Source organism: Eulemur rufifrons, chromosome 18, assembly GCF_041146395.1.
Source record: "Eulemur rufifrons isolate Redbay chromosome 18, OSU_ERuf_1, whole genome shotgun sequence".
Taxonomy (NCBI): Eukaryota; Metazoa; Chordata; class Mammalia; order Primates; family Lemuridae; genus Eulemur; species Eulemur rufifrons.
The window spans coordinates 28658201-28677847 of record NC_091000.1 but is presented as its reverse complement, the minus strand read 5'-3'; the positions used below and the strand labels follow the sequence as shown (position 1 = coordinate 28677847).

Sequence of the window (19647 nt, the reverse complement as noted above, 5' to 3'; positions counted from 1 at the left end):
CCTTCACGCGCGCCCAGCTGGGTCCCGGGCGGTTTCGCAGTGGATTTCAAGATGACGTCTGCGCGCCCGCACAGCTCCCAGGGTGGTGGGGATCCAACCTCCGCGCTCAAAAAGGCACGGCAGCCAGAGGCCCAGAGGGCAAAGGTGCCCGCCGAGGCTGTCCGCCGCCGGAAAAAAAAAGAAAAAGAAAAGAAAAGGAAAGAAAAAAAAGAAAAAACCCAAAAAAACCAAAAACAAACACAAACAAACAAACAAAACCCAGAAGAAATTTACCAAGAATAAAATATACAGTTCGGCGAGCCTATTCTTCTTGTTCGTGTTGTTTTTTTTTTTTTTTTTTGCCTTAGCGCAGCTCTGCCCCTTCACCCCGAGCGCGGCCCCGGCATATCCCGCACTCCTGGCGTTGGTTCAGAGACCAGCGGAGGGCGCCGGGCAGAGAGAGCCGCTCGGCACTTTATGGCTCCCGAGCGGTTTCGCCCTCGCTTTCAAGATGGCGCCTGCAGAGCTCCGGGGCTGGAGGAGACCGGCTCTTCGGCAGGCAGAGACCGCCACTGCCCGGGGGCTGGCGAGCAAGGACGCGCACCAGGGGGTCACCGGCTGGAGAACTGCCGAAAAAGGCAGCACGGGCAGAAAGAGCCGCTGGGCACTTTTTGGCTCCCGAGCGGTTTTGCCTTCGCTTTCAAGATGGCGCCTGCCGAGCTCCGGGGCTGGAGGGGACCGGCTCCCCGGCAGGCAGAGACCGCCACTGCCCAGGGGCTGGCCAGCAAGGACACGCACCGGGGGTGACCGGCTGGAGAACCGCCGAAGAAGGCAGCACCGGCAGAAAGAGCCGCTGGGCACTTTTTGGCTCCCGAGCGGTTTCGCTCTCGCTTTCAAGATGGCGCCTGCCAAGCTCCGGGGCTGGAGGGGACCGGCTCCCTGGCAGGCAGAGACCGCCACTGCCCAGGGGCTGGCCAGCAAGGACACGCACCGGGGGTGACCGGCTGGAGAACTGCCGAAAAAGGCAGCACGGGGTACAACGCTATTTGCTGTCCGGGAGTCTTTTGTGTTTTTCCGCCCTGGGGCAGATCCGTCCCTCCTTGCCAAGCGCTGTCTCAGCTGAGATCTCCCAGGTTCTAAGGTAATTTCTCAAAAAAAGCCTCCTGTCTCCAATGCGCCACGTATCCCTCAGTGATTCTGTGCTGGCCTGGGTCAGGGCTCTGTTCAATTGGGAGCGGAGGGCTAGCCGCTTTCCCGAGAGGCTGCACCCACCCCGGCTGGGGGCGGGTGTATCCGACCCGCGCTCCGCTGGCTAGTGTCTGTCCCGCGTTCCCAATTTTCGTTCATCTCAGACCTCACTCGCTCTGTTTGTCCCACGCTGATTCTCCGTGGATTCACACCGCTGTTCCTGTGTGGGAGCGGTCTTCTAGCGTTGTGGCAGGCCCGGATCGATGCCTTCCTTCCCGGGAGCGCAGATTCAGGCCGTCACCACCACTCCGCCATCTTTGATCTCCCAATAATTTTCTTAATGGCATCTGGGAACTCGTCTGCTGCCTCTTGGTCAGTGGAAGATGCTTCTCCTGTTATCTTGACATTTAAACAAATGCCTCTTTCTAAAATCATCATACCATCCTTTGCTGGCATTAAATTCTCCAGCTTTAGATCCTTCACCTCCCTTTAGCTTTAAGTTGTCATATAATAACTTTGCTTTTTCTCAAACCATATTAGAGTCTATAGGTATGCCTTTCTTACGGCAATCCCACACTCATACCAAAGCTGCATTTTCAAAATGAGATAAAAAGGTATCTTGCAAAAAGTACAAGGTTTTCAAGCCTGCTGGAGTGGCTACAGCAATGACTTCATGATTTTCCTTTTCTTTTTTCACAAGGATTCTTATGCTGGATTCATTTATCTTGAAATGGCAGGGAACTGCAGCAGCAGACCTCAATCTACGTTACGTATCAAGCAATTCATCTTTTTCTTATAATGTCATGACTTTTCTCTACTTCTTGGGAGCATTTCCAGCATCATTAGTGGCACTTTGTGTGGGTCCCATGGTGTTATTCATGGTTTATGGCATTACACCCAACATAACAAAAATACGTGAGAACTTAGAGAGATCACCTGTTACTGCAATGAGCAATTTGCTGGAGAGAATTGACTTCAGCGTCTGTTCTAAAGGCTTATGACAACTTGTTTAAATCAGTTCACATCCCCTTCAACCTATAGAAGAAACAGCTCCTCAAATTATGGATAGTGCCTGGAACTCTTTACAACTCATCTTGATGACAGAATTGCAAGTTCTGGAGTTTGAAGTAGGTTTCCTTTTTGTACTACATGAGGCAAATCATAAGAAAATATCATGTAGCTTTTTCATTTTGGGAGAGAATTGATGTGGCCTCAGAAGTACTCTGGAGTCATCCTGCTCACTCACAGAAGTTCTTCACAGGAGATTTCTATGGATCTTTATGTTTCAGGCATTAATTTCACTTGGAGCATTGTTTCTCCCTTCCAAAGAGTTTTATGTTAAAATACATTTTATTAGATTTTTTTTTCCCTAACAAGCATCCTTGGCCACAGCCAAATTCAGCATTTTAACATTTTCATGCAGGTATCTCTATGGTTCTGTTCTAGACTTGATGTAAAAGGCCTAGAGTGTACCTCTAGCATCACTTCAGAAAAAAATCCACTGACCCTTGCTGTGCTGCAAGTGGGAAGATGAAATAAGAAAATCAGAGGGAAGTTGGCATGGTGCAAGTACTAGCTGAATCTGATTAGAAACCACCTCTGCGTGATCTGTGAAATTCCATGAGGGTAGCAACTGCATCTTCTCCATTAATGGACCCCTATTGCCCAGCACAGTGCCTGAATGCATGTCCATAAATACTGGCTGAATGAATGAATGGATGTTCTGCTCCAGGTCCTCACTTTGTCTATGACATAAAGAGCAGACATGTCTGTGCTGCATTAGAGCATCACACCGGAGCTCCACAGTGTCTTTTCACCTCAAAGCTCATATCACTTTCCATCAGATTATCTCCCCTCCCCTTATCACATCCCAGTGAGAGGGCAGAAAAGCCAAAGAAATAATTTTCCTTACTGTTCCGGTGGCGGTTCTTGACACTTACATTAGGCACACGTGGAACATCACCTAGAGTGACAACTGATGTCACCTCATCATAACATATGTCTCTGACAACTGTCAGCAGATATTCGTGGTAAATGAAGACACCGCAAGTGCCATTTAGAGGCCATAGCTTGGGAACTATTAGTGATGTGAGCCTATTTATTCTCTTTGAGGTGGTATATTGGTGACCTCTAGTGGCAAGATTGGTTCAAAATAAGTTTTTATTTCACCAAAAAAAAAAAAAATCTGCTTCTTTATTACCTCATACTTAATTTTTATCCTTCATTTAGTTCCATTTTGTACTTGGGGAATGATCATAATTATGCACGGTGACTTTTGTCTGTTCATATCCAAATAGTACAATTTTCGCATTTCACAGACTCACAAAACTTGTGAGCTGAAAGAGCTCTCAAAGGGATTTTTTAGTCTTCCTTTCATCATGTGTGGAAAAGGAGACCCAGAGAGGTAAAGCGACTTGCTTGAAGTCTCACCGCAGGGCTGGGACTAAAAGTCTTCCGAGTCTAATTCCTTTTCCACTATAGCAAACTGCTTACCAGGTAGTATGAGCCTATGCGGCTGAAGCAAACACTTGGTCTCGTTTACAGTTCCATGCCGTAAACACTATCCTAGCCCCACATCACTGCTGTGTCTTGGGTGTGTGTGGAACAGAGAATGCTTAATTCACAGGTGTGCAGAGAGAGGAGCCTTGTCCACATCTGCATCAGTGCCCTGAGAACCTGCATCTTGAGCCTGAGACGGTGTCATAGTAGATGAGACTTTTGGCAGATCTTGGAACAAAGTAAATGTATTTTGTATCTGGAAGGATGTAAATAATCTGTGTGTGGAGGGCCATCTGTGGTGATTTTTTTAACTGGTCACAAATTCTTTGACATCCTCTCATAGACATGCTGTCCTGTGTTCCTTCCCCTTGAATCTGAGCAGTCTTGGGGCTGCCTCTCCCCATGGAGTGTGACGGAAGTGATGCTATGGGACTTCTGAGCATCAGTCATAAAAGGCCACACAACCTGGTGGTCTTGGAACACTTGCTCTGGGGAAAACCAACCACCAAGCAGAAACACAACTTCCTCAAAGCCAACGTACTGAAGAGGCCATGTGCAGGTGACAGCCCAGCTTAGCTACCAGTCAACAGCCAGCTTCCATCACGGCCGTGTAAGTCAGCCATCTTGGATGTCCCGCTGGTCAAACTTCAGGGTCAGCAGCCCCAGCTGACCTCTGACCGCAGCCATTCACGAGACCCCCTAAGGGAGAACCACTCAGCTAAGTCCTTTCTGAATCGCTGAGCCACAAAATAGCAAAATAAAATGGCTGTTCCTTTACAACACTAAGTTGTGGGGTAAGTTCTTACAGGGCAATAATAATCAGAACAAAGTTTATTAAAGAAATTTTTCTCATTCTATAAAAAATATTGGATGAAAAATACAAAATAATGTACACATCTGAAATACTAGTGGAATTTCAGTTAATCTTCAATTCATAGGCATTAATAAGAGCTTTAATAAATCAAGGAGCTCTTGGTCCAAATGAATAGAAATTCTACAGGATAGAAATGTAAGTTCTTCCTCTTTCTTAAAATGGCTGAGTCAATTTTATGCAGCTTTCCAAAGAGAAATTTCTGTTTAAGCATCCCAGCCTCTCTCAACAAGGTTTCCCCAGATGAACCACAGAACACAGAAAAGAATTTGAATCACTGCTTTCTCGACTCTCCAAGAATGGTAAATAACTAGTACCTTTCTAGATGCAAGGAGAGAATTTAATTCATTTGATACAATGGATGCCTTAGGAGGGCTAAGTTTCCTCTCAGAACTCAGGCTGAGAAGGGGTGGGTGCACCCTAGGCTAACCCGGCCATGCAGTAGTTGTCAACTGCAAACTAAAGTTCAGAGAGGTTAAATAACATGCCCAATACTACCACAACTGGCTGAGCCAGGATTTGATTCCAAGGATTTCAGCTGTAGAACTTGGAAATTTAACCATTGCTCAATGCTGCGTAAGGAAAAGGCATACTCCATAAGTGAATCATAAACATGGGAAATAGCCTTAACAGCAAGTTTGTATGTAAACAGTTAATAGACCTAGCAGCAATGATTGTAACCCCTCAGCAATGTTAATTGCACAAACTCATGTTTATCTGAGCCAAAGACTTCCTTTTCTTTAAAATAACAAAGCTAAAACTTTTCTAAAAATTATTCAACTCAGATTAGTCAGGTGTTGCTTTATCTCAAACTCTTAAGCCATCAACACAATAGGGAGTGTTAGGAGCATTAATCAGCAGTAAGACCAGAGGAGCGAGGAATGCAAAGGTCAGGCCCTGAGATCAGGATGAGAAAAGAGGAGGACCAGGAACACAGAGACAAGGGAAGGGGAGGAGGAGAGAACGTGGCAATGGAGAGGAGACACAGGCCACAGAGAGCAGTCAAGAGAGGGTAAAAGTCTGGCTAAAGGCAAAGGGCAGAGTGGATAAAACATTTGTGGAGGGAAGGATGAAAGAGGGAGAAAAAGAGAAGCCATGAGATATAACAAGTTAGAGATGCTACTATTGGTCAACTTCTATTAGAATGATGAAAATAAGACCGACTGTGATGAAGTGCTTTTCTTACAGCAATGTAGGAGGAAGGGTTAGGAAAAATAAAATGGCGAAATGACAAAGACAGCTCCGCTCTGTGTCACTGCTTTGTCAAAGTGGAATTATCTGATATGCAGAAGTTAAGGTCATAATCCTCATGTGAGTCCTGGATTTGAGATCCATGTGAAAATAACAATGTTCAGTTTATAAACACTTTATCTCCTGGAAGAAATTAAGGCTAACAACTTTGGCGAGTCCAGCCACATGATACAGGAACACGTGCTGTCTACACCTCGTTCCATCCAGTGGCCATTCGCTGCAGAAGGAGCGGCCTGAGACTCAAACCAGACAGCCTAAATCTAGTGCCTGGTACATTGTAGGCTCTCACTAAATAATTGTTAAATGGATAAATTAATAAAGGGATATTCAACGTTTCCTTGTTGGTCACCCTTCCCTATCTCTGTTGAACATAAGCTTGGAGACGAATTTACAGGAGAAGAATGAAGTCACTATAAGTGAGAATTCAAATAATTCAAGGCAGTAGGAACAGAATCCATGTATACTTTATTAAAATACCATATATACGATTTTAAGATAATAGGTGGTTCTTCTTCTTCTCCTTCTCTAAAGATGGACTGAGGGTTATAACACACAATACATTAGGAAACCATGAGTCTATCCTGATATAAATAAATAAATAAGTAGTTTGATGTGAAATGGAATATTTAAATAGTCTCAAAATATCCCCTTCCAGAATACTTGCTCATTACTAAAGAAAAATGAGTAAGACACCACCACAATCAAGGGATCAAAGTTAACCTGACTAGTGAAGAGAAAAGAGAAATTATTAATATGTGCCGCCCGATAGGATGCAATGAAAAGAACTTCTGTGATATTCTTGCTAAACTTACTGATCATGAGGAAACATGGAACGAACACAAATTGAAGAACATTTCACAAAATAACTGCCTTGTAATCTTTAAAGGTACTCAGGTCATGAAAGTCAAGAAAAGAGTGAGCAATTGTTCCAGATTGAAGGAAGCTAAAGGGACATGACAACTACATGCCCTGTATGATTCTGAACTAGACACTTTTGCTATAAAGGGTGTTGTGAAGACAACTGGTGAAACTTCTGTGGGTTTTGAAGATTAAGCAAGAGAAATGTTATTTTCCTGATTTTGTTGGTTGTATTGTGGTTAGGAAGGAGAAAGTCCTTGTCTGTAGGAAACACACACTGAAGTATCCAGAGGTGATGTGGTATTAGGTTGGCAGCTTACTCTCAAATATTTCAGGAAAAAGAATCCTTTTTTAGGGCACTCGCAAATTTTCTTTAGTTCGAGAATATTTCAAAATAAAAGATAAAACGAAAATGAAAAGGATATGACTCTGCTGAAGGGCGACAGTTACAATTTGTGTATAATATCTTCCACTTCCCACCCTCCGTTCCTTGGGTGTCCCATAGCTAAATTTATCACTTTCTACGTTTTATATTTTCTAAGAAAACTTTTTGCATGCATTGTTAAAATGCAAAGCAGTGGTGGTGCTGTGATAGGTGTCCATTAACCAAGCACTGGTATTTTCACATGCATCTCAAAAGTTGCACCCATATTAAGATTAATACCTTACTTCCATATATTAGAAAAACTCTAGGGTTAATCCTATTTTTTAAGAAAAAATTATTGCATAAATATAACATGAAAATCTAATGACCTATAATCCCTCCACACAAATACAGTTTTCCAAGTTCCCTTCCCATTCTAGTCCAAATATATAAATTACTTTTACATGGTTGTAATCACAACATAGATGCAATTTTACATTCTACCTTCCTTGTCTGAGCATATTCCAATATTGTTAGAGAGCCTCTGGGGCTCTTCTTGCCCTCTGATTCCATGATTACATTTTTGAAACACTGACCTCATAACATAACAAGAGGATCATATTTCATTATTCAATACCTGCAATGTGGGCACCTTATTGCTTCTACCTAGTCAGTACAGTGCAGTTTTGCTACCTACCGGGTAATTTCTATCCTGATATATTGTCATTTGACAAAGGCTTTGAAGTCACTCATACCTGGGCTAGAATCCCAGTTCTGCATTGTACAAGATACTAAAACTTTCTGAGCCCCAGTTTTTAAACTCAAAAACAAGGATAATAATACCTATAGCATGATATTTGAGTGGATTAAATGAGATAATACATATAAAGTTCTTAGCACAGCACATGGCACATAATGTTATTAATAAATGTTTATCATCGTTATTCATCTAAGAGGTAATGACTAGTAAAATGTGGGCTTACTCTGAATATTTATTTTTTTTGTGACTCTCTTAGTTATTCATGATGAGTGATGAGTTATTTTTCACATGACAAGAACTCAAAGAGTTAACTAGGAATTCTTAAGAAACCAACTGATTTTCTAATTGTCAGCAGAATTGAGAACCTACAGGAAAACTAGGACATCTGATTAGTATCTTTCTCTAATTCCTACTTCAGTTCTTCTGCTTCCCTCAAAATAGTTCTTTAAGAAAAAAAGAATACTCTTAAAGATGTAATCACTGGAACATGGCAGAAATATTACATGCACTGTATGCTTTTAAAAAATGATCATAGCCAGGCATGGTGGTGTATACCTGTAGTCCCAGCTGCTCAGGAAGCCCAGGCAGAAAGATTGCTGGAGCCCAGGAATTCACACTGCACTCCAGCCTGGGTGACAGAATGAGACCCTGTCAAAAAAAAAAAAAAAAAAAAAAAAAAAAAAAAAAACACCCCAAGAAAGAAAAGAAAAAAAAAAAAATGAAAGCTTAAAAAAAAGAAGATCCATCAGTTAGCTATGAATTTGCCTAGTTCCTTTCACAGTCAAATGATCACACTTAATGAAGAAAGGATAATGTCCCAAGTTACAAAATGGACAAATAAAAAAGTTAGTGTTTGTGTTAATTAAAAAAAAAAACACTCTGCAAAAAAATCTTCTTTCAAAAATTCCTTGAAATATAGGCTCTCCCAGGGCAACTGTACACTTGAAGATCACTAAATATTTCATAGAGAGATATTGGCTGAGAAATTTAGTGTTTGGGGTCAACAGTCACTGCAAACTGAAGAGTCTCTCAGATTATACATCAGTAACATTTTATTACAGAAATTCCATGTTGACAGTATGTTAAAGGGCTTAAAGCAGAAGGGACAGAAATCCACCATGTGTGAGTTGAGAAACATTGTAATAGCATACACCTCAAGTCATTTAAAATTCCAAAATAAAAAAGAATAAGAAATATTGTTTTAAAAAATCCTCTAAACCTTTTTATAGACGAAGCTTTCCAACTAATTATAGTGACCTTAGAAAAATCCACTAACCTTGCAACCAAGAATGAAAATGAAAGGGAAATATTCACATGCATAAAAAAACAATGGTGGAGCCTTTTGTCTGCTGCAAAAAAAAGTAGTAAAGATTCTCAGGAGGGATAAGAAAAGAGGAATGTGTTTGAAAATACAAGCTCTTTCAAGCAGCTTTTACTAACGTCACACCACCAGCAATGAGAACCGCGCATGTGCGCAGCCAAGTACTCTGAGCCAAAGTCATTAAGCGGACAATGAGACGTGTGTGTGGAGAAACAAGGGAACAATGATTAAAAGGGGAAGAAAGTCCGTCAGGGTTGAAAAGAGCCTGCTGTTGACTGTGTGCGTCCCAAGGCGGCTGGTGGAGGGAGGACCCAGGTCACTCATAGAAAGGCAGCAAGGGGGGCTCGCTATTCTTGCGGTCCATTCATAGGGGCTGCTGCTGAGTCTTTTATGTTTGCAACGCTGTGGATTGCAAATGAATACTAAAGTCTATCTAGGAAAGCAAAACATGTCTTTCTGGACCAGCTTTTACAATAACTCTGGTTCTATGATTGGCAGATACATTGTTTCCAGTAGGGTCACTTAATAGCTTTTGGATCATTTAAAATGTTTATTTCTAGGGTTGGGGAACCCAACAGAAGCTGATTATCTAATTTGTCCTATTCTTTGGGGGCCGGTGTCCGCCTCCTCTCTGCACCCCAGACTATCTTTGGAGGCCAAGGGAATCTTAAGGTTCTCTAAGGAAACCAAGCTCCGACCCTCAAATTCTGAACAAGTCCAGCAGGCAGGAGGCGTGTAAGGGGAAGTGTGTCCAAAGCTGATCTAATCCATGGGCCCTTTGTGAAATGAAGGTGCTTTCAGCCACCCTGCCCCCTTCTCAACAGGACATGGACCTGGCAAAGGTCAGCATCTCATTAGCTCATGAGCTCAGGTAAATAAAACTCACCCCTGATTTTCCAGGTCTCCTCTGGAATTTTCTCCAGAAAAAAATTTAACACAATAATGAAAGATTTCATATAAATGTAACATGGAAAAATTCTAACTCCCCCACCCCTCTTTGTTTGTGTTAATCTAATGAAGAAAAAACATATAGGCAACTGATGGACGGTTTTCTCTTTTAAAAGAAGAGTCAAAAGATTAATACTTATCCTTTGATGAGAAAATTAGAGAACATTCTAGATTACTGAAAGCATTAGCTATTGCCCTAACACTCCATTTCTTAAGCTTGTTTATTAAAACTAGTTTTGCATTATTATGCTAGATCATTTATTTCAGTTAAGTGGATTTCTTCTGATTGAAGATTTCTTCGCAGAAAGAGCACTTACAATTTCTAGCAATACATTAGTGACCCCAGAGCCATACCGCTCTCAGAAGCTGCTGAGAAGCAGAGTTAATCTCCTTTTTCTTATTGAATCTCTCATGCTAAGTCTCTAAGGCATTTTGCTGGGCCAGGGGAGGTTTTCCTAATGCCACTGTCCATATTATCTTGAGCTTACAGGAACAGATATTTCACTCTGCCCCTGTCATTATCCACACTTACATGGATCCCACATGCCAATTAAGATTTGCTAAAACTTTCTGCTATTGCTGGTGCAATGAATATACTTCTTCAATTTCACTAAAAGTAACATTTCCAACATACTAGAGATGATCTTTTTTGACACTCTTAAGGATGTCTGAATAATCTTTTCAATTATAATGGCCAAAGTCATTGTAGGATGTAAATAGAGATGATGGGGAGGGGGCTTCCCTGGTCCGGCCCAGCACACGCACAGCTGACACTTGCCACATCCTTGTGCACTTGTTCAACAATGCTCCCACTCTGGGACTCTCATCTGCACAGTTATCTCCCAAGATGCCCGGTGTAACCCGGAGAGCTATTACCAGCCGTGCAGCAGACACTGGGAAGCCTGGTGCTGGCTGCGAACACTGGCTCCATTCACCGTCAGAGAAGAAAGGCCTGCTCCCTTTTCACTGGCAAGACTCCTGCTACGGCTCAGTGTTCTCTCAGCTGGGTAGCCACAAGTCTATTTCCTTCTTTAGCCCGTATTATAATGGAGGATGAGATGAAAAGGAGCCCAGACCCTTGATACCTTTTACTTGGAGTGCTAACTAATGCAGGGCCTCGTGTCTGATCTTCTGCTTGGCTGAGGGGATGGCAGATGGCCTTCTGAAAGCTTTTCAGACCCAGGCTGCTTTCAGCAGGGCGTGAGGGGGTATTGTTACATTTTCCACATAGTGGTAGGAAGCAGCCCTGCATAAAAGCGCACAACAATTGTGCCACTTCTCTGGGAAGCATATTACAACCTTACAATGAGGGCTAATTGGCCGATGCCAAAAGCAGACGCAGACGCAGCTTTGAATACTATTCAGGAGAGGTTTGAGAGAGCAGAGTCAGGAAGGAGGCTGAGGCATATAAAGGAGAAAAGCGACGGGAAGGACATCGACGGGGAGGCGGCGAGGGCTGGGATGAAGAGGGAAGAGTGGCTTCATTATATTTATCAGAAAAGAATCATGCTCTTGTTTAAAGAGTTTGTTCATATCCACCTCCCCTTCCTCATCAGGAGGACGGCAACAGGCAGCCCCTGCTTACGGCGCGATGTCCGCAGGACACTGCCGTTACCATGAGAACCGATGTGGACAAATCTCAGAGCCTTTTAAGAAACTCTTGAGCGAGCTCCTTGAAGTGGGCAGCGGAGGGACGAAAATGTACTGAGTACTCACTCTACGCCAGGCTAGTTCAAGAAGCTTCCTTTATTATTTCATTTCATCTTCAAAACAATTCTGAGACATGGTCTTGTGATCATTTTGCAGCTGAGGGAACTGGGACTCAGGGATGGTAAATAACTTGCTCAAAGTCTAACAGATTCAAATCCAAGCATTTCTGACTCCAACATTCAAGCCCTTGCTGCCACGCTAGCCTGTGCCAGTTCTTCAAACAACCAGGTCCTGTCTACTACCGGCAGGTGCCGAGGAAAGGTGTTCCGAAAACAGAACTACATTGACCCAGAAGTGGAGACAGAAAAGAAGCTCTAAAAAATGGAAACAATTTAGGATAGCTGACCCTAGGAGTCGACCCTAGCTGCCTAAAGTGGCCTTCACCCCAGCACACACACATTCTGTCAGAATTCTTTAGCCAAAATGTGTTGAACCATTTGAACTGCGCTCAATGCAGACATTTAAAAACACAACCTCTGTCTTTTAGAAGCTTGTAGTCTATTGAGTTATACACATGCACACACACACACACACACACACACACAAATATAATATGCTGTGAAAAAAATACAGAGAGAGGTATGCTTGGCGTTGTCAGCAAGGAGAAAGGAAATCTAACTCAGCCTGGGAAGATCAAGGAAGGCTTCCTGGAGGAGGTGATGCCTGAGAGGGGTCTTAAAGGATGAGTAGGAATTGGCCAGGCAAAGAGAAAGGTGGATAATGTCATTCCAGACAAAGGGGGGAGCAGTGCAAAGCCCAGAGGCATGAAGCAGGCAGCGTGTAGATGGAGCATTAAGTGTCCCCTACTGAGCCAAAATTGTGTGGCAGGAAATGACACTGAAGAGCTGGGTAGAGCCAGGAAAAGGGAAACCTTAAATGCCATGCTAAGTGTCTTGGACTTTATCCAGCAGGGCATGCGAGGCATTGATTGTTCTCTGCAGGGAGAGGTGGATATGGTCAATGTGAAGGGTAGATTTGAAGGGATAAAAATGGAAATAGGAAGAACGGTTGGGAGGTTGGTGCTGTGGTTTATGTGGGGCATAATAAGGACTCGATCCAGGAAGTGGTGGTAGGGACGGAGAAGGCCAGATTTATCTGAGAAACATTTTGAAGGTCAAGTCAACAAGAATCTGCGATTGATCAGATTGTGAGAGAGAAGGAACGACATATGGATTTCTAGCTTAAGTAACTGGGTGGCTGCTGGGGCCATTACTTGAAATTATGAATACCCAAATAGGAAGAGATTGGGGGGGGGAAGGATGAGTTTATTTGACACCTGGGAGATATCCAGGTGTCCAGCAAGCAACTGGAGTATGAATTGGAAATTCAGAAGAGAGATGAAGACAAGCAGTAGATTCAAGAACAGAAGTCAGAAAATAGTTTCTTCTGCATTCACATCTGTCTTGCAGATGTGTTTTGTTTGGATCCCTGTACTGTTGTTTTTAAAATTAAGATTAGGTGAAAAACATGGAAAAATCAGGAAATTGTACAAAAAATCAAAATATCCAGTGTCTCTTAAAAATTCCACTTATGTGCATTTCTGTCCCTCCGTGGCAACAGTGAGCTAGAAGCAGGAAGCAGCTCTGCCCTTTGAGCCGGGCACAGGCCGTCTGGGAGCTGCAGCCCTCACCCTTCCCGGCTGTCCCCTGGCCTGAGGTTCAGTGTTGGTTGTCACTTTACCATCACAATTGCCCTGTTATTTTCTTATGGTAAAGTTAAAAGGAAAGCAAACTATTTTGTGTTCTCTTATCTCAATCAAAGGTAGAAAATGCAAGAAAACAAATATTCCAATTAAAAAATGAGCAAAGGACCTGAAGAGATATTTCTCAAAAGAAGACATACAAGCAGCGAACAGTTATATGAAAAAATTCTCAACATCACTAATCATCAGAGAAATGCAAACTAAATCCACAGTCAGACACCACCTCACACCTATTAGGATGGCCATTATCAAAAAGATGCAAGATAATAAGTGCTGGCCAGGCTGTGGGGAAAAGGGAACCCTTGTACACTGTTGATGGAAATGTACTTTAAGTAGCCATTATGGAAAACAGTGTGGTGGTTCCTCAAAAAATTAAAACTGGAACTACCATGTTATCCAGGAATCCCACTACTGGGTACATAGCCAAAGGATTTGAAATCAGTATATGGAAGAGATACCTTCAGTCCCATGTTCATTACAGCATTATTTACGAAAACCAAGATATGGAAATAACACAAATGCCTGTTGACAGATAAATGCGTAAAGAAAATGTAGTATATATACACACAGTGGAAGAATTCAGCCTTAAAAAAAGAAGGAAGTCCTGCCATTTCCAACAACGTGGATGAACATGGAGCACATTATGTTAAGTGAAATAAGCCAGGCTCAGAAAGACAAATACTACATGATCTCACTTGTATATGGAATCTAAAAAAGTCAAAGTCCTAGAAGCAGAGAGTAGAATGATGGTTACTAGAGGTTAGGGGTGGGGAGATTGGGAGATGGTCAAAGGATACAACATTTCAATTAAATAGGAGGAATAAGTCTAAGGGTCTAGTGTACATCATGGTGACTATAGTTAATAACAATATATCGTATGCTTAAAAATTGCTAAAAGGGTAGATTTTAAGTGTTCTTACCACAAAAATGATAAGTATTTGAGGAAATTTATATGTTATTTAGCTTGATTTAGCCATTCCACAATGTATACATATATCAAAACATCATGTTGTACACCATCAATGTATACGATTTTTGTCAATTTAATAAATAAGAAAAAAAGTAGAAAATGAAATCTAGTCCAAGAGGACTGTGTATCTCAAGGCAAATAGTGAGAAATGAAGAATGTTCCCATATATTTAATATGCAAACAAAGCATGTCTTTGAAAGAATTAAACTTGAGATGCCATTGTGAAATAAACCACAGTAAGAGCAATGCCTGGTGTATTTAAAAGACACGTGATGAAAAACCTGATCAACTGAAAACAGAAGTGAAATTTCAACAGTTTGTTTTGGAAATTGAATGAAACATGATGGCGGACCTTTGTCTCTTTTCCATATATACATTGTCTGGCCCTGAAGGTGTTTGAATTTGTAACCTGTTTTAGAGTCGCTGGGATGTAGTGTGGACGGTGTGAGTGGAACTGGGAGCAATGGGATCGTGCAGAGTATGTCTAGACAGAGAAGAAAAGTAGCCAAGGACAGAATCCTGGGGAAAACATGGAGGAAACAGGTTCCCATAGGAGCCTGAGATGAGAGATGAAAGAAGTTAAAGGGGAACCTGAGACACGCGGTGGCATCAAAGGCAGGGGAGCAGAAACACAGGAAGAAGGCGACATCAATACCCTCAACTGTCTTTTGTCCTGCCTTGTGTGGCTCCCACCCCCAAGGTCCCAAGTGAGGCCAGTTCAGCAACAGCACAGCTTAGACCAGAGATTTCCAGACTATGAGTATCTTGGTTTACGATGCTCCTAGTGTCTCGGTAATTTTTTCACAGTGCTCCAAGGCCAAGAGAAACTACAGACAGTTCCATGTATTAAGTATTTAGATCCAAACATTTCAGTAACATCTTTAGGCCCTAAAAACTCAGTAGCCATGTGAAAAAATACTACACCTAAATTGAAAGAAAACACTTTACTTCATTCACAATTACTTATGGGGTGTGTGTACCTGTTGGGAACTGCGTAACTTCTCCAATCTTCTCAAACTGCCACCCTCATTACCTACAAAGAATTTGCTTTTAATCACAGCAACCGCAGAAAACCTAGCATCAAAAGGGATGATGTCATTGAAAACAAGTGTAGCTCAATCCAGTGTGAAATGGTGAAGACCACCAGGCAGAAGTTCTCCCAGTGTCTGACGGAGGTTGAGACTCCCCCCTGCCCCATGCCCCTGGGCACCTTGGCACACAGTCTGGGACTCACGGGGTTAGACAGGATGGGCTGGTCTGGAATCCTACCATTTGTAACCTTGTTCCTACAGGGACATTTGTTCTGAAATCCATACAACTAACCTATAAATGAATTTATGGAGCGTCACTGGTGTGTGACTTGAGTAACTAACTGCTGGCACTGCCGGCTCTCACTGCTCCATACTAACAGGAAGTAGTATTACTTAAATAAATGGAACCCAAAGGTAAACCAGACAATGCTTTCAGTGCTCGCCCCAAATAAACCTTATACAGAGTTAGCAAGAACTTCCTTCCCCTTTCTCTTGCCATTCTCTGAATAAGAAAAAAGTGGTGTAATGGGGGCGTAGAGATGAGCTGTCCTGTGTGATAGCCTCCGTCTCTAGCAGCTTCCAATACCACACGTGGCCAGCATCCAGCACCCAATGTCACCAATGTCTTTCTGGGTAATCAACAAGGCAGATCCATTAAGGCCTATAAGGCTCATAATTTTTAGAGTTTATTAAAGGGGGCAAGGCTTTCTCTGGTACCCAGCTCCAACAAACTACTGAAGAGCCACGCATGAAGAAACACAGTTGTTACCACTCACTATCCATCTGGGAATAGAAAGATGAGAAACGTGCTTAGTCGAAGTGTCTGCAACCATGTAAGACTCAGGTTTGAACTTGGGCTCTCCCACTTCCTGAGGGGTGACTTTGAGCAAGTTACTTAAAAAATTTGAGCCACAGTTTTATTATCTGTAAAATAGGATACTAATATCACAATGATGTTGTAAAGATTAAATAAGATGTAAAAAGGACCTAGCATTGTATCTGGAACTCAATAAATTTATTGAACCTATTACATTTAGTATTGAACCTATTGAACATAAGAGTTCAATAAATGCTTCCTTTCTATCCAGTCTGGCTCTGCAATCTTGGGCAAAACACTCAACCTCTCTGGGTCTCCTTTTTACATATATGCTTATGTATGTATGTGCATACATATGTATGTGTGTGTGTGTGTGTGTTACAAAAAGAAAAGTAAGAAATTGGACTAAACTTTCTTGTAACACAAGCAATACCTTTTTAGTGCTTTATTCTTGCATGGATTCTACAATTTGAACAAAGGATGTCTACTAAACAAGTTCCATCTATTTCATAATAATTTGTTTTCCTACTTTTTAGTTCGCAAAGCCCAAGAACCTCTTATGAATAAGAGCTAATCAGTGCTACCACATCAAATGGATAAAATTGTTTCCAAAAGCCAAAGAAACACGGTGTTTCAGTTAACTGGTGCGTTTTTGTCACACATATATAAAACAATTTCCATTTGCCATTTTGAAATAGAAAAACAAATTAGTGCTAGTTCCTGAGTCCACCACTGGTCACCACGCTGGACCCTCCCCAAAGGCCCTTTGTGCACCAAGATTCTGTGACTCCGTCTAACCAAGGAGGAGGAGGTTGTGAGAGGGAGCAGGGAGGCGTCTGACCTCTCACTTGGCCGCCCTCACTCTCGCCGCCACCCGGGAGCTCGCGTTGCCCACCCCTTCTCGGGTTATTCACTGTTAACCGGGTCAGACCAGGTTAGCAAGCAACGCTACGGAACCCCCCCCCCCCCAAACCATTGCAAACAGTGGACTGGACATCTACATTTAAATTCCCCTCCTGCTTTTTTCTCCACTGGAAGTGTGAGAGTGGCAGAGGATGAGACATGGAGGGGACAGTTGGGGGTGTGATGGTGTGGATGAGAGGGTGGTTTCAGAAAGGCTTGGCACCACCAGCGACCCTGCTTTCAGGCCCAGTCCACGTTACAATGCAGAGAGAATCCTGCGCTGAGTCACCTTCCAAGCAAGCACATACTCCATGAGCCGCACCCGCCCACAGCATACAGGGCTCCCCGTGCACACACTCGCTCCTCGTGCTTTCCAGAAGCTAAGAAACTTAGGTTTCCCTCGTCTTTGTTTCCTTCACTGCCTTCTGCAGCTCTGTCACTTTCTAAAACACCCTGGTGACAGCATGTTAAGGACAGCGGTATCCCATTTCCTCAACAGCCCCCGTACCTTGTACCTTTCCTCCTCTTATAAAGGCTGAAAATACTCCTCTTTGATTTCCAAAGACCCCAGCATGTTTATGCGGTGCCAGGAGGGAAGCTTAGCTCCGGCTGGCGGTTTGTGTTAATTGTCTGGCTGCACTTTAGAAAGACACTTTTTGAATCCAAGCATTTAGGGAGAAAGTGGAGAAGCGTGGCTGTATGAAAGAGCAATTGATGTTAAATATTCATGCTCTACTCTCTGTTAATCAAAATTAGTAACCCCCAATTGCTTAGCTACAGTCTTGCTGGCTTCTTGCAATGATTGTGCTAAAGGAACTTGGATAGAAAACAATAATCCCCACGCCACACACACACACACACACACACAAACACACCAGGACTTAGGTGCTTAGAGGTTTGAAATGTTTCCAGTTAACATTGTGCAATTCAGCACTGTCTGTTTTCACGAAGATGTTGAATGAGCCCTAGGTATCCCTTCCGTCAGCATTTTAAAACCATTCTCCCCCCTTTTCCCTTCTCTCATGTTGAATTCAACAAACTTTGTCCTTAAAAAGCAGACATTTTCTGAAATAATCCTTAAAGCTAATTCTAGCATATTCTAGCTCACATTTCAGAAATGATAAAATTAATTTACAAAATAGAGAAGAAATGGACTATCATTGAACCAAACATGATGATAATATCATAGATTGTTTTAGGAACAACTTTGAGGTCATGGTTCCTGAACTTTTAGGAAATAAACATCTTATGTTTTTATCTGTTGATTTATTTTAAAAAGCACATGTAATATAACCACAGGAACTTTAAAAATTATTACTTAATTTAAAAGGAAAAAGAAAAACAGCTCTTAATTAAAAACTGGTTTTGTAGCTATATTTTTTCAACTTTTCTGCAATAAGCATGTTTTATCATTATAGTAAAAACAATAAAAGTTACATTTTTAAAAAACTAAGCAGTTGCTGAATTGTGTGTTTGAGAATTCATTGGTTTTTTTTTCCCTTACCTATGTCATCTGCAAGAGAAATGTTGGTGAACGTGCTATCTTCCTCCTCTTTGCTGGACCCGTCCATCTTGTTCAATTTTCAGACCTGTTAGTGAGAAAAATGAGGGCAGAGAAGAGCGGCAGTTGTCCCATGTGACCGCCCTTGTTAAATTATTAATAAGTGAGAGTCCAAGCAGGTGCTATCTGATCCTTGCACTAGCCACCCTCTTCCTGCTTTCCACCTGAGACGTTCTTACCTGAGTGTTGCATTCTTAACCGGAAATGGTCAGAGACCTAAGTTAAAGAGTTACAGCCCCCTTACCTGAGGCTGTTGCACCGGCACCCCCGCTGTATCCTGGCTAGATGACAAACGGTGCCTTCAATCCGATGACAGTTTCTGTGGGCTGAACTGCCCAAGGAAATTGCCCAAAAAGCATTAGGATGAGGTCGGGGAAGAAATTGATTGTATATAATTAAGATACCTTTTGGATACCTACCATAAACCTCTCAAGGATTTATCAATGCCTCGCGTGACCTGGGACCATGTCACCAAACCTCTCAGAGCCTCAATTTCCTGCCTGTAATATGAGGACAAGTCTGCTGTAAGGATTAAATGGAAAGTACCTGGCACTTAATGTGAACTTGATAAATGTCAACGACAATAGTGACCACAGATGATCAGCATATGCGAAGAAATAAGATTCTCTATGCATTGAGCTCATCAGAACCTTTTCCTATTACTGTATATATTCCTCACCCTATAAAAGTTCATTAAAATGACAGGCTCTTTCTTCTCTATTTCTGGAGTTGAGCCCAAGGGGAGGAGTGTTGGCCTTGCCAGCCTTTATGCCAGGGGCCCCTTGTTGGAGGAGGAAGCATTCTTTTACTATTATTTTTCTAGTCCCCTAGCTTACATTCATATACAGAGACAAACAAAAACTATAATAGAATTTCAAACCATCACACCGTTGGGGAAAAAAAAATTAGCCAAA

At 42.3% G+C, this 19647-nt stretch overlaps 1 protein-coding gene across 2 annotated transcripts in view; it reads right to left on the bottom strand.

The window, feature by feature from the left end:
- The window catches only part of SCOC (short coiled-coil protein), a 43267-nt gene extending 24524 nt beyond the window's left edge, over positions 1 to 18743 (bottom strand). For both annotated transcript variants that reach the window (XM_069493163.1, XM_069493164.1), the window contains exon 1: positions 18677 to 18743. In XM_069493163.1, the coding sequence (XP_069349264.1) occupies positions 18677 to 18743 (67 nt within the window). The remainder of the gene's footprint in view (positions 1 to 18676) is intronic.
- Positions 18744 to 19647: the final 904 nt, after the last annotated feature.